The 15,370-nt window shown below is 38.0% G+C and overlaps 1 protein-coding gene across 2 annotated transcripts in view; it reads left to right on the forward strand.

The window, feature by feature from the left end:
* Positions 1-13,369, forward strand: part of GPR180 (G protein-coupled receptor 180) — a 31,305-nt gene extending 17,936 nt beyond the window's left edge. The window contains exons 4-9 of one of the 2 annotated variants that reach the window (XM_059377706.1): positions 1,351-1,531; positions 1,673-1,722; positions 4,568-4,725; positions 7,706-7,897; positions 9,958-10,035; positions 11,205-13,369. In XM_059377706.1, the coding sequence (XP_059233689.1) occupies positions 1,351-1,531; positions 1,673-1,722; positions 4,568-4,725; positions 7,706-7,897; positions 9,958-10,035; positions 11,205-11,363 (818 nt within the window). In that variant the 3' untranslated portion in view covers positions 11,364-13,369. The remainder of the gene's footprint in view (positions 1-1,350; positions 1,532-1,672; positions 1,723-4,567; positions 4,726-7,705; positions 7,898-9,957; positions 10,036-11,204) is intronic. The other variant, XM_059377707.1, reaches the window with a different exon arrangement.
* Positions 13,370-15,370: the final 2,001 nt, after the last annotated feature.

Genomic DNA, 15,370 nt, shown 5'->3' on the forward strand with positions numbered 1-15,370 from the left:
ACTGGGTGGCTCAGTTGGTTAAGCAGCTGCCTTCGGCTCAGGTCATGATCCCAGCGTCCTGGGATCGAGTCCCACATCGGGCTTCTTGCTCCGCAGGGAGCCTGCTTCTCCCTCTGCCTCTGCCTTCCACTCTGTCTGCCTGTGCTCGCTCTCACTCTCTCTCTCTCTGACAAATAAATAAATAAAATCTTAAAAAAAAAAAAAAAAGATTCCAGGTAATGCAGAAAAAGGGGGTGTTTATGTTGTGGTTGCATGAACACTGTACCGGAAAACTGTTTATAGGAACTAGAGGCTACGTAACGACTGGCACCGTTTCTAACATAAAGTCTGCTCATTTGCTTTGCTTTGTTCTTGTCTTTACCAACCAGCTCTCTTTGCTTATTTGAAATTCCTGTTTACTCAAAATATTTATTTCACTGTGGCCTGATCTGACATCTTTGGTCTGTCCCAACGTCGGCTCCCTTCAACTTCAGTTTCTGTTGCCTGATTCTTTCCATGTTTGTGGTGTCATTTCCTGAGAGAATATGATTAGCCTGACTTATCTTTGAGAACCAAATTAGTCTGGCGGCCAGTGGCTGGTCTTCGGGTTGGTGGCCGTTTGATTAGGTATTACAGTTTCAGTCAACTGGGAATGGAGTCTCATGGTCTCCGTGGGATTTCCTCTTTGACAAGAGCTGACAGTTTTCTTCAGGAGGGGCCTCTGGTCATAACAGGTATTTTGAAACTTTGTCCAACCGGAAATGTAAGGTCATGGTACATTCCAGAGCTGTTTTTTGCATCAGAATCACCTGATGAGCTTATTAAAACACAGCTTGCTACTCCCCTCTCCCAGAATTTCTGATAAAGTAGATCAGGGATAAGGCCCAAGAATGTGCATTTCTGTTTCCAACAAGTTCCTTGCTGCTGGCGCAGGGATGGCACTTTGAGAGCCATCGTCAGGGTGTATTAAACTATTGTTGACCAAATCTGTTCCTGAGTTTCACACTAAAGTAATCCACTTTGGGGGCAAAAAGTATGTCTAACTGCTAAAATCCTGGTTTTAATTTACTGTTTTCTAACGAAACTGTGCTCTTATGGTTAGTTTTTAGGCTTATCCCCCGACCACGATGATTTTTATAGATTGACTTTACCTTCTTTCGTTTAACCCATCTTCTTAGATTTAAATCTTTATCCCAAAGTAAAAAATTGTTTACATTTTAACAGTTTCCCCTTTTTTCCATACACAAGTGAATGCAATGACTCCAGTTAAAATGCCAAGTTCTAGAAATATACTGAGGGAAGATTTGAAAACAGCCCCACACTGTCCCTGGCTCTGTTGTACTGAAGCAAACCCCTTTCTTCTCTTCACAGGGTTACATGAGTTCTTTTTCCTCCTAGTCCTGGTGTACTTTGTGCTTGCTTGCATTTACGCTCAGTCACTGTGGCAGGCTATCAAGAAAGGAGGGCCCATGCACGTGATCCTCAAGGTTCTGACAACCGCGCTGCTGCTGCAAGCCGCCTCGGCTTTAGCTAATTATATTCATTTCTCCAGGTAACTCGAAACCACTAAAGCTGTGTTCACCATTACATCTAATTAATCCTAATTAGTTCGCCAAAATTATGCTTGCTTTGATTATGAACCATCTTTGTGCATTTGTAAGTTACACTAATACTCTTCTCTTCACTTTCTCAGTTACTCCAAAGATGGAATAGGCATACCTTTTATGGGAACTTTGGCAGAATGTGAGTATCTTTCTGAGATGTGTTTTTTGAAACCTAAACTTGCTATCTGCTTCTGGCTTGTTTTGCTTTTTTTGTAAATTATGTTCATCCCGATACAGCTTTTCTATCCAGGGTTGGGTACAATTCAGCCCAAATGAAAAGATTCCGTTCCCATCTGTCCGGTTTAGTTTCTTCTTGATAATACGTAACGAGGGTCATTCTTCATTGTTTCGGGAGCATATTTATATGCCTTCTCTCAGTTTACCTCAATAAAAACTCAGTGAAGTAGAGACGTTTATCCCTAGTTTGCACGTAAAGAATCTGGGGTCATTGACAGGAAGCACATTTCCCAATGTCAGCAGCTGTTGCGTGGGAGACACCAGACTCGGAGCCAAGTGTTCTGAGCCCAAAGCTGAAGGTGGTTTTCCTACTTTCATCCCTTTTTTGACTATTTCTGACACAGAAATCAAAGCCAGAGAGTATATGATACCTGTCATGGAACTGACCTCACAGCTTCGTTCTTTTATTTATATGAAGAACTTTGATGACGTAATTTTCCAACTAAGCGTGATGGGAAAAATATTTAAAAGTTTCCATAATCTATAATGCCATTTTTAGTCCCAGAAAAACAGTCAAGATTTACTCTAAAAAAGGAGATTCTGAATATGAAACCATTCTATGATTTACTTTTTGAAATAGTTCCATAGTTCTCTTGTAGTCTCATCTCTATTTAATAGGGTAGCTCATGGTCATCTCTGTAATGATCTCGGATCCATTTATCATCTTGCTGCCTATTTTAAGATTTGAAACCTCTTAGAACCTTTGTTTTTCTACTGCAAAGGATGTGTACTGGTCACCTCTTCAACACGAATAAGAGTTGCTTCTCCTTTTTGAACAGTATTGAGAGTTCTGGTGTCTCCTGCTCTTGTCTCTTAGGTCACTCAGGATGTTTAAGAGAACCGTAGAATTTTATTTTTTTTTTTTTAAGATTTCATTTATTTGAGAGAGAGAGAGAGCTTGAGAGGGGGAGAAGGTCAGAGGGAGAAGCAGAGCTGGGAGCCCAATGTGGGGCTTGATTCCAGGACTCCAGGATCATGACCTGAGCCGAAGGCAGCCGCTTAACCAACTGAGCCACCCAGGCGCCCGAGAACCATAGAATTTTAAAGCTGAACAGAACCTGAGAAATAATTTAGCTTATGCATTTTGAAAGGCAAAGCACACAAAAGCCCATCAGTGGAAGCCAGTACTATAATCAGGGTCTTTTGCATGTTTGTCAGTGCTGCTGCGCACAGAATACTGTTTGAGGCTGTCTGGCATCTTCACTGCAGGTTAAAAGTTAAAAGGTTTCTTTTCATTAAACTAACAATGAATGTTGATTAATTTTGGTGTTCCAACAACAGGTTTGATTATTAAATGATTAAAATGTCAAGATTGTTAATAAAATAACAAAGAGTGGGATTTTTATGTGATGTGTATATTTTATCTACAACTGGGTATTTTTCAGTGACAGGTAAGCAGGGTTCTACCTATACATACAGTTACGGTATTCTGTCAGTGTGTGTCTTAGTATACAAAGGAAAGAGCCAGAACATCAGGGTTTTTCCCCCCAGGTATTGTTTTTGCTAATTAGCAACTTATGCAGGACTATTCCGTTGAGTGAGCTCTTTAAGTAACTGAGTATGTATTTGTGAGATATTTGATAAAATAATTGGCATCACAGTCATTTACAACCTGTGATGAAAGAAAATTGTGCTTGATCTAGAAGGCCATGACATTTTGTACCATTCCAACGTAGTAACAATTCATTATCAGAATTCACTGTTACAAATATATGAGCATAAATGTCGAGTATCCAGTTTTCATTTGGATGGCAGAGAAGAGGGAAAATGGTAAAAAATATATGTGAAAAGGTGTATCATTAAAAGGTTTTACGCTTGCAGCTTTTTAGTATATTATAGTACAGCTACTTTTACCTGTTTCGGCAAAAATAGCTTTATATAAGAGAAGTGAAAGTCTTAGATGTCCAAGGTGAAGCTGACAATTTGAAGAAAGTTTCACTTTGTTAAATTTTAATCACGTTTATTCCAAAATCCACATCAGAATACCCTATGAGAAAGTGATCATCTCTTTTTAAATCAATAAATACTAGTTTCCAAAATAAAAATGCGTGGAACTTAGAGTATTTATAGAGTGTTGTCTTTTCCAAATGGGGAACTGGATGGGTGGTCTTGTCGCCTCGTTTTTTAAAGTAGCAGCCTTCCCTGCAGTGTCGGTGATGGCCACGTGGTGGCGCATCACACTAACGCACGGAGCGTTTCATTCGTCCCCAGGACTCTTAACACTAAAGCCAACAAATTTGAATGTTACAGCAGCCATGTGTTTTATTGTCATGCTATTTCTTATTAATAATTTTAGAAAATGAGGTCACATTATAGAGTTCAACCATCAAAAAATAACGACCTGGAAATGATACTAGTATTGTCCACATTGCAGAAATTACTTTTAAAATGTGTTTATTTTAATGAGCAGTCAGTTATAGAGAACAGTATTATATAGTAAGAAAGGCTAAGAAAAATGGGAAACACAAGGAGATTTAAAGTTGGTCTTAATAAAGATATATATATATAGAGAGAGAGAAAGGGAATATTGCCATTGATCTATTTTCAGAAATGTTTACAAAATTATTGGCAACATTTTAATTTTTAGAGTTCTACTTGAATATTTCTTATTATTGAATTTTATCAACTTCTCTTCGAAAATGCCTCTCTTTTTGCGTTTAAAAAGATAATTATATTCTCAGTGCTAAAAGTACCTAAGCCTTTGTATTATGAAAACTTGGTTGACTTTGGTTTTCATTTCCCATTAGTTTTTGACATTGCGTCCCAAATTCAAATGTTATACCTGCTTCTGAGTCTGTGCATGGGTTGGACGATAGTCAGAATGAAGAAGTCTCAAAGCAGACCTCTCCAGTGGGATTCAACTCCCGCATCCACAGGCATTGCAGTGTTCATCGTCATCACACAGGTGAGTGTTGATGCTCAGTGTTTGTACTTCGAATATACAATACTGTAACCTTGAGCATAACCTCATTTGAAAAGTGAAATGGGACCAATGAGGAATTTGTCATTTTAAAGCATGAATTTAAAGAGTGACATATCAAATAATGTACATACAGTATTGAGTGCTGTATATGTCGATTGCAGAATTTAGTTATAATTTACTTGACTTTGAGCTTTCAATCAGCTTATTTTAAATGTGCAGAATGCTTAATATTAGGATAGATTCTCATTTCCTACTTAATAGCTTTCTTTCATAATTTCTAACACATAGTAAGAACTTAACATTTTAAATGAGTGCATCAGTGAATTTGAGATTCATCCATGGGCAAGGATTTTTAGGTCCAGTTCTGTTACTTTATACATGAAAGAATTCAAAGGAAATCTGAGGTTAATGAAAAAGCAAAAAATGGAATAAGAATGAATAGGATCTAGTTTTTGAAAACAAGTCCAAGATCGAATTTAGTCTTTTAGAAAATTTAGTCCTCTTAGCCCTTTTTTTGTTTGTTTTCTTCTATTCTAGGATCTCCATATGCCTATGTGCAATGGATTTTATAAAAATTATTAAGGAAAATATAACGAAAAATTTATACTGAGTTTATGACCATCATTAGCTGTAGATGAAAATGAAATCTGTACCTGGGCTCTACAAAGGACATTATAATCTAAATCTTAATACATTAGAGTGAAAAATTCATTAACTAAGGAGAAGTCCTGTGCTTTGCTCATCTCTGTACTCATAGTATGTATTTAGTATAGTAGGTGCCAAGTGAAATAGGTGTATTGAATTTCATGATTGGGTTAGAAAGAGATCATGTCACAAGTGATGATATTTAGATAGGAAATAATGCCTTTCTAAGGCACTGTGTTAGAAATGATTAAGATAAGGGCAAGATTCTACCTACTTACTGTTTCTAATCTAGAGCTTATGGAGAGTAGTGTTAATAACATCAAATTCTCATTTCTCAATAAAGAGCTTTCTTAAGAAATGACTTTTATTATTTCATTATAATTTGAATCCATTATCATAGACAAATATGAATTGAGAACTGAGATTATGACACTGCTCTAGAGCTTATATAAGCTCTGGTTCTCAGTAACCACCCAGATGAGGTACACATGACTAAATAAATACATGCCTATTTTCCACAGGTCACATGTTAGTATACACATCAGGAAAATGTAGAATTTTGAATATATAAAAATGTGAATCATGGCAAGTGATGGGGTTTTGTTGGCTTTATTGAGGTATAATTAACAAAAAAAGTTGTACATGTTAAGGTATACAACTCGATGTTTTGATATATGTATACATTGTGAAATGATCCCCAAAATCAGACTAGTTAACATATCCATCACCTCACGTAGATACCAGGAGATAGTAGTTGTACAAGAGCACTTCTTCACTGCAAAAGTTAAGTTTAGAAATAGAGGTTAAGGAATCGTATGGGTATAGTAACTTGGGGAAGTGAAGAACTAACACTTCAGTAATGGAGAGCAAATACTCAGCCTAAGGAGGAAATGCATGTGTGCAGCATGGCCGAGGAGCCCAGGTAGGTCTAAGACCAGGATAGATGATCTGAGTAAGAAGAGGAAGGGGTTGCTGACAAACCCTGTAATGTCTAAGAATTGGATTTAATGACTGAGTTTCAATCTGAATTCTTTGGAAGCCACTGAAAACCATTCTGAAGGCTGAGTTGGCAAATGAAGGATACACAGAGCTACTGATACTATGAGGGCAAAAACATCATAGTAATTTGTGATTGAAAATTTGTGTTTGGAAAAGATGGAAGGAAAGTGTTTCTACTGAACAGCAATAAGTAGAAGAGCTAATGAGGAACTGCTGAGCTTTCTACTGTAATGGTAACAATATTGGGGGGTCAACAAACAAAAGGATGAGTAACTGCCATTATGCATGAATAGCCTGGGTACTTATAGTGAATATTAAAGCTATACTCTCCTTTAGGGCACCTGGCTGGTTCAGTCACTTGAAGATTCAACTCTTGATTTTGGCTCAGGTCATGATGTCAGAGTCCTCCGTTTGAACCCTCTGTTGGGCTCCACACTGGATGTGGAACCTGCTTGGGGTTTCTCTCTCCTTCTCCCTCTGCCTCTTTCCACTGCTTGTGTGTGTGTATGTACTCATTCTCTCTCTCAACTTAAAAAAAATACACAGTCTCTCCCTCTCTCTCTCTCTCTCCCCTTTATACTGGAGAGTGACATCTAAAATCAACAATTCTGACTTACTCACTTCTGGATTACAGAAGATACCAAGATAATTTCAAAGTTATCCTGAGATGATGGACTTGAATACATTTTTTTATTCAAATTTCAAACTTTTGTATTCAAAATTCAAAATTAATTTTGATTCCTAATATGGTGCTGAAGGAAGAGAGATTTAGAAGAAAATTTAGGTTTATTCTCTTAATGGTTTAACTTACTCTCTCTTTTTTTTTTTTAAGATTTTATTTATTTGACACAGAGAAAGAGATCACAAGTAGGCAGAGAAGCAGGCAGAGAGAGAGAGAGAGAGAGGAGGAAGCAGGTTCCCCACTGAGCAGAGAGCCCGATATGAGGCTCGATCTCAGGACCTCGGGATCATGACCTGAGCCAAAGGCAGATGCTTAACCCACTGACCCACCCAGGCGCCCCAGCTTATTTTCATCTTTAGAGATGTTTTACTTGAATTGTGGTCCCAATTGCATTTTTTATCTTTTGTATGTGATCTTTGATAAAAATCCCTGTTCTTTAGCTTAGGGGATCAGGGAGGAAAAGTCTGTGCCTAATACCTGTGCTTTGTTACTCAGCAGCATTTATAGTCTGGTAAATCTTAGAACCTCTTAGGAATGTTTATATACTCTTTAAGGGAATGTTTGAAAAGAGTTGATAAAGTACATATGAGTAGACAAGATTTTTTTTTTCTCTAAATGTAATATTGTATTTTGCAGAGTATTTTGCTGCTCTGGGAACAGTTCGAAGATACCAGTCCTCACAGCTACCATTCGCATCACAACTTAGCAGGGATCTTGCTAATCATTTTAAGGATTTGCCTAGCATTGTCATTAGGCTGTGGACTCTACCAGATCATCACAGTGGAGAGAAGCACGCTAAAAAGGGAGTTTTACATCACGTTTGCCAAAGTATGAGTTTGGGTAGAAAATGGCTTCTTCTGATTATCAGCTTTGTTTTGCTGTTTTGGGAAGGTTAAGCAACCCCATGCTGATGTTGGTTAAGCTCTTCTGACACGTTAGAGCACGAAGATATGCCCTTCATGTTCTTTAACTCATTTAATCTTTACAGCCTATGAGATATAGATATTATTATCCCATTTTACAGAACCTATGAAATAGTAGTTTCCATGTAATCTTAGGTCAGTTTTGCCTGGGTCATACATAATTTCTTCATCAATAGGAATTTCACATTTTTTTCCTGTAGTATCCAAGGTTTTAAAAATATAAGTTAGAAAACAGTTTACATTTCTCAAAAAGCACTTATTAATTGTGAACTGTTCCATCAGAGTGGCAGTGTTTTCTAACCACGAGGAGCTCTCTGCGGCATACGCAGACGAAGCGGGACACTGAGGACATACTGTGTTTCAGCACCTCCGTGTGAGGTCGCGTTGACTTTATTCCTCCTTTCTATGTCCTTGTACAGGTGGGATCTTAAAGCAAATTGAATTTTTTTTTTTTTCTCTACCCATTTAACAAAGGAAAAGTTGAGAGAATTTGGGAGAGTGACATTGCAGGAGCCTACCTCCCTAGAAGGTTCTGGTTCTCTGTCAGGTTGAGGGAATCCAGGTGCCTTCATCCTGGTGCCTCAGAACAGCATTCAGATAAGCTGTTCCGTCAGCGGCCCCTTCCCACCCCCACCGGAGTGCCCAGGGCTCCACCTTCCAAGGCGGCGGTGGCAGGAGCACCAGGGTCCTGTCCCAGCCATGAGCAGTTCCGAGCTGCTCGGGCAGCCCCAGGAAGCCGCGTCCGCTGTCTGTGTACCAGACAGGCAAGAAGAATGCCATTTTGCGTTTGAATTTTGCACGGGGACAGGAGTGCTTTTTGTCCAGAAAGGTAACATATATTTACGGTGTTTTAGAACTAAATTTCCTCTTTTGTTCTGAACTTTTTCTTGAATTTAAAAGAATTATTTTTATAGGTGTTAATCTAACTTTTTAAATGGGTTCAAACATCTGAAAATATTTAAAAAGAAACATATTCTTTACATCTCTCCCATCTACTCAGATATTATCTTGTTATATAATCACTGCTATTAATTCCTAACTTACCTTCCTAGAGAATTTTAAATATTCCTATGTATTCCCTCCCTTATCAACACAAACAGTAGCATGCTAAACACATTTTTTTAAAAAGATTTATTTATTTATTTGATAGACAGAAGTCACAAGTAGGCAGAGAGGCAGGCAGAGAGAGAGAGGAGAAGGAAGCAGGCTCCCCATTGAGCAGAGAGCCCGATGCGGGGCTCCATCCCAGGACCCTGGGATCATGACCCGAGCCAAGGTGCATAAGGCAGAGGCATATGCCACTGAGCCACCCAGGTGCCCCTAAACACATTTTTTTTAGCATCATGTTTTTTCCTGTATCTTCAACATACTGAGCATCTCCACAGCTACTATTTTATTAACTTATTCTTTTACTTAAAATTTAATTTTGAAATGAAAACACATGGTAGCTCTTGGAAAAATAGAAAAGAGATGCTGGAAGAGTACGATGTTAAAAGGTATCCCATCCTTACTTGCTCAGTTCTACTCTCATGTGTTAACCCACAAACGGGCCACTGCTATTCGCCAGTGTTTTGGGTATTCTTACAGAATTTCTTCGTGTATCTCTACATGCAACTCGTATTTTTTTCTTTTTATGGGAATATTACACATTTGTACCTTGCTTTTCTCAATTTTTAATGTTATATTAATGCATTTTCATGTTTAAATATTTAATATAATATATACAATGTAATATATTAAAATGTGTATATAAGATTTATAAAATTTAAAGTCTGCGTTTGGTTAGAAACAAAACATTATCATAACAATAGCAAATTTATTTTTACATTTTATTAGATAGAACTTTTAAAGACCAGTTGAGGTCGATCAGGACCTCCTAAAGAGGTTAGTAATGTTTTTTATCTGGCATATTCTGGAAATAAACACACAGCTGTACTCATTTTACTTATTTGTCATTTGTTTCAGGGCTGTATCTTGTGGTTTTTATGCCATCCAGGTCTGGCATGTATTTCTGTCATTTTTAGTGACTACCAAAGAGATAAGGTAAGTAATACACCTGATCCCAAGAGTTTTTTATTGTCTTTATTAACAAATGATTAAAGTAGAAAAGCCCTATTTATCCACGTACCAGGTTTTCTGAGTTCTTTGAAACAAGATAATTGAACTGGTGAGTATATAAATTAAAACTTTGAAAGAAAAGCATTCAATTTTAGCTAATTAAAAAATGATGAGAATCATTTTTATTATCTCAGCCTATTTTGTAACACTGTTTTTATAAATTTGTTCATGATCCATCTTTTTTAAGAACAATTGATTAAAATTTTTTACAACACAGTGGTTAAAAACCAGGGTAGATTTGTGAAAAGTCAACCTAGTGGCTGCACAAGACACAGACCAGAGTGCCGTGCACAAGGATGCCGCACCTGATCGTGCAGCTGCTGTCTTCTTAGGTCAGCGGCTCCATCATCTCGTGCTTTGCCAGCCACCGCTCCCAAGCAGTGCAGTGTGGCCTTGAACGCACACAGATGGCTCTCGGGCTTGAGGTATTCACAAAGGGGAAACAGGTAGGAAGGTAGTCTACAGAAAGAAGCAACTTGAGAATTTTTCTTTTTTTTAAGATTTTTTATTTATTTATTTGACAGACAGAGATCACAAGTAGGCAGAGAGGCAGGCAGAGAGAGAGGAAGGGAAGCAGGCTCCCCACTGAGCGGAGAGCCCGATGTGGGGCTCCATCCCAGGACTCTGGGATCATGACCTGAGCCGAAGGTAGAGGCTTTAACCTACTGAGCCACTCAGGCACCCTGCAACTTGAGAGTTTTTGAGAGAGCTTTTAGAATACTCTTCAGGATTCAGGTGGGTCATGCCCTACTCCGCCTACCAGATCAGCCCTGAACCTGGTTTTTCTTCCCACCTTCTGTAGTGTGTGCACCCTGAGGGGAAAATGCTTTAGCAAACTGTGTCTTATTTTGGAGTCTGTAAACTAACTGTTGAATAAATTTTGCCTTTGAACGATGACAGTTCTGAATGTTAGTCGTATTTTCTTACTGAACGTTTCTTTGGTAAAACTTACCCATGTTAAAGACAGAGGCCAGAGCAGGGTACGTGTATATATGCTCTGTATGTAAGTGGGACGGATATAGGTTCATGATAAATTGAATGTAATTTGTCTGTTTCCGCATGCAGTCAAAGCATTCTCTTTCTTTTCTTTCCAGGTTGTAACAATAGGTGTTATCCTTTGCCAGTCCGTTTCCATGGTTATTCTCTACAGACTCTTTCTGTCCCATAGTCTATACTGGGAAGTTTCTTCACTTTCTTCAGTAACACTACCACTGACCATATCATCTGGACACAAAAGTCGGCCTCACTTCTGATACTTGATTTTCTTTAAAGGAAAAGTGAATTGATTTCAGAGTGCAATAAGGATCCAAATACAGTGACTTTTTCTTTTCATACTTTTGGTATGAAAAACTGAACCCAGAAGGCAGAGCATGGTATTTATACAGCTGCATTTAAGCAGTAGCAAACTGAAAAAAGGTAATAAATGAAATGTTTTGAAATATGTTTAATAAACTTTCAAGAAAGTGTGTTGTTCTAAGGTGACTTATGCAGTTTCTCTGTGGAAATTAAGATGAAAAAGAATTACATGATATTTTGGTAAAAGATTCACCACTTGTGATGCTTCATCATCTTATATCAATAGTTAACTCAGGTTTGATAGTCTTATGCAGAGTAATCAGTTAAATGATTACTTGCTTGTACATATCTAAACTAACTCCCATGACTCCAAATCAGTGTAACACTGGTTAAAAACTGCTTCTTTTTATGCTTTAAGGAAAATGCATTTCATATTGGAGTTTAAAGGAATTAAAAATGAGATTACTTCAGAATGTGAATATAAAATGTATTTATAGCTAAATGAGTAAGTGTTTTCTTTATTTGTGTGTAGGTTCTTCTCTATCTTCTATCACTTTCTGGCTGTAGTTCAGGTTCTGGCTTGATTAGCGAAGGGTTTTTGACATATAATTTATGAAAAATAAAGCTTAGATACATTACTATTGGCTGTTCCTTATAAAGAGTTTTAAAATCTGAGCACTTAGGTGAAGGGACAAGCAGGGTTACATGTTTAAAAAGAAAGAAGAAAAACGTACCTTGTGATATGGTACTAAAATTCTAATCCCGATATAATTCATTTCTCTTACATTGAATCCCCAATCATAATTAAGCCGTATACACAGATTAAATTAACAGAAGCATTTCACATAAATGTTGGTTTCAGTCATCAACTACCCATGAATTCCTGCCCAAGGATACTTAATCAGGATTAAATTTTCTATGAATAATTGAAAAACAAAATACTCACTGGATTTGTTCTAATCCGTGTTGGCACTGGATTCTAAGTAGTTGCCATCTTGAATCCTTTGTAATAAAGCCATATTTTTGTGTGTATGTGATGCCCCAGTATTGAGTATGCTAGCGACAAAATACTCTATCAAGTGCCTGTTTAAAGAATTGCTAAACGGTTGTCAATACGCGCTGTATAGAGTGAGTATTCCCGTTGGTGGTCACTGACTGGAAACTACTCTGCATGTCGTGCTGTTCAGGCCTTTTCATTTCTACATCTGGCTTTTTTTTTTTTTTTTTTTTTTTTTTTTTATCTACTTCCAAAGGTATTACATTTTTAAGCAAGGAATGGTGCACTGACCTGGTAATTAAAGTCTTTAATGAAATAGTTAAAATAACACAGTATAATTTGTAAGTACTTATGGCTTCGTCTTTGTTCTTACCTTACACCTAGTCTCCTGTGGAAATGAACAGTATTCTGTCTCATTTTAAAGGCAAAATATATATGTTCGTGAGTAGCAAACTGACAGAGTGACAGAGGTCAGCCTGCTCATGAAGTCATCCTTCTAACGGGTCTTTGTAAATTATTTAATAAAGGAGGGCTACAGGTTATCTCTAGGAAGTGTGAGGTATATTTTAGGTTTACATGATCTGCTGTGATCATGACCTTTCCTTTTCCCACATCTCACTCATAACCCCAGGTACTGCCTGTGAGTTAAACGGAACAAAGATGGGGAAACCTTTTCATAAATTTTGTGAACTTGGCACCCGTAGAAATAGGGAACAATTTTTCTGTTACCTTACACAAAGAACATAGAAACTGTAATCCAAATACAGGAGATGTGTTGTTGGTCTTGCGTATATGAAACTTATGAGGTCTTTTTTTTTTTACTTTATTATTTTTTAATTTATGGTTGAATTTGTTGATAATTTATTTTGTTATTCAAGAACCATTGTTAAATGAAGGAAAACGATTGTTAATAATGAACATATAATGTAGAAAACATTGTTAATAAATTTAGTAATCAGAGCTGAAGATTTATAGTCCGTAAGTCGTGGCACAGCGTGCGCTCTTCTCTTGTTGAACATTTACATGGAGCTCTGTCGGCACAGAGTGTGAGGGATAAGGATATACTGCAAACTCTCATTAAAGATCGAAACTTTCCTACTTTTTGTTCTGTCAGATCATGCTTTTTTAAAATATGTTTTTATATTTTTCTTAAAGAAGATGAATGCTTATGTCCAGAGCTCTTTTTCTTTCCTTTTTTTCAGATGCATTTTGTTTTTTCTCTTAGGAAGGTGTAGAAAATATTTGCCTTTATTGACACATGTAATAATATTAGCTCCTACTTAACTGAAAGTCTACTGTGCGTCGAGCACTTCCTCTTGTCCCTGAGCCCTGCTGTGCTAGCAGAGCTCCCCTTTACCTGAGTATAAGAAAAAATGATTTCTCTAAAGCACCAGACCTCTCTTTCACTTTTCTACTTTTTACCCTCATGACTTAATGAGCACCTATTAGGTGTGCATGTTTTTAGTGAAAATGCATGGCCATCTGTAGTTAATTTTAGCTGTTGACTTTAAGTAATTGTACTAAAGTCAGAAATGAGCTTGCATATCTATCTGTAAGTATGGACCTCAGCACATTTCAATATTTGAATCTTGGCTTTCAGCTAGAAGGAGAGAGAATCTAGACAGAAGAGTTTGTTTTAGGAAGGTTTTCTGTGGTCTGAACTTGTAAGCCAAGTCTGTTGAAACAACAAGATCTGTAAGTGTAAGGCCAACTGGAATGTAGAGACTGGAACGTGTACAGTAATATGAACGGTGGCCCTTCTGCCTGTTTCCCTTAGGAGACTCTGCCTAGTCTCTGGAATTATTTGAATAACATTCTCTTTGAATAACTTCACTGGTATCAAATCTTTGAGGTTTTCTGTTTGGTTTTGAGAAGTAATGCAGTAACTAATCAATCTGACACTAGATCTAAGAGGTAATACTGATTTTTGGACCAACATGAATTTGAGAATTGAGACAAGTAACAAGATCGGTTTTCCTGTGAAATCTGAAAACTACTGTGGAAGCACAGTAGCCTGAACTCCTTGCAGAAGTTCTCGAAGGAATATTCCTGCTTCCACCCTTGGGCAGCTTTTTCTGCACAACCCCCATGGCATCGTGCCTGCTGTCCTCTGGGAGTGTTGTTCACATAGGACGCCAGGAGATGGAGGAGTGGCCCTGCCCACCAAAGTCCCTTCTCTGCGAAGGGAAGGGAAGTTAATTGGATAATGGCATTCTCTATGCTAGTCTTATGCCTCTTTTTAAGTTTGAAATTATTTTAAAATAAAGTTTTTAAAAAATACAAAGATCAAACTGACTTGTTAAAAAACTCTCCATTTGCTTTCCATTGCACTTAGAAAAAAGTCATCCCTGCTCGTTTCCGTGTTCTCCAAGGCCCCAGGTGATCTGTTCCCTACCCCTATCTCTGATCTCATTTCATACCACTCTCCCTCTCACCATACTCCAGCCTCATCATTAAAAAATACCTCATTTATATCATTGCCCCAGGGCTTTGCAGTAGCTGTTTCTTCTGCCTGAAATACTTTCTTCCAAATCTTGGCGTGGTTGTGCGACTGAATCCTCCTCACTACGGGTTTTCAGCTCAAATTCCTTTCCGAGACCTCTGACCATCTGCAGTGGCTTTACCTAGTGCCACTGTGGCTAAGCTGGAGATACGTTCCTCTTAATTCTCCCTGCATAATTCTAGGATAGTGGTATGACCTTTAGAAAGCAGAAGTTCAGTAGCCAGATCCAGATTCTTTTTATAATCGAAAGGTCCAAGCAGACCATGCATTGTTGCCGCTCACCCACATCATTGCTTATCAGCGGGCTTATCTTTTTGGTCTGTGGGCCAACAACCGGGCACACAGGAACGGCAGCTCCTACTGGATCACCTCCTTTATTTTCTCCTCAGCCAGGTGTGACTGAGGGTGCCAGGTTGCGCCGCACAGCCCCCTCATTGAGTTGGAGGCTTGGCGGCAGTGAGACA

The sequence above is a fragment of the Mustela nigripes genome, chromosome 15 (assembly GCF_022355385.1).
Source record: "Mustela nigripes isolate SB6536 chromosome 15, MUSNIG.SB6536, whole genome shotgun sequence".
NCBI lineage: Eukaryota > Metazoa > Chordata > Mammalia > Carnivora > Mustelidae > Mustela > Mustela nigripes.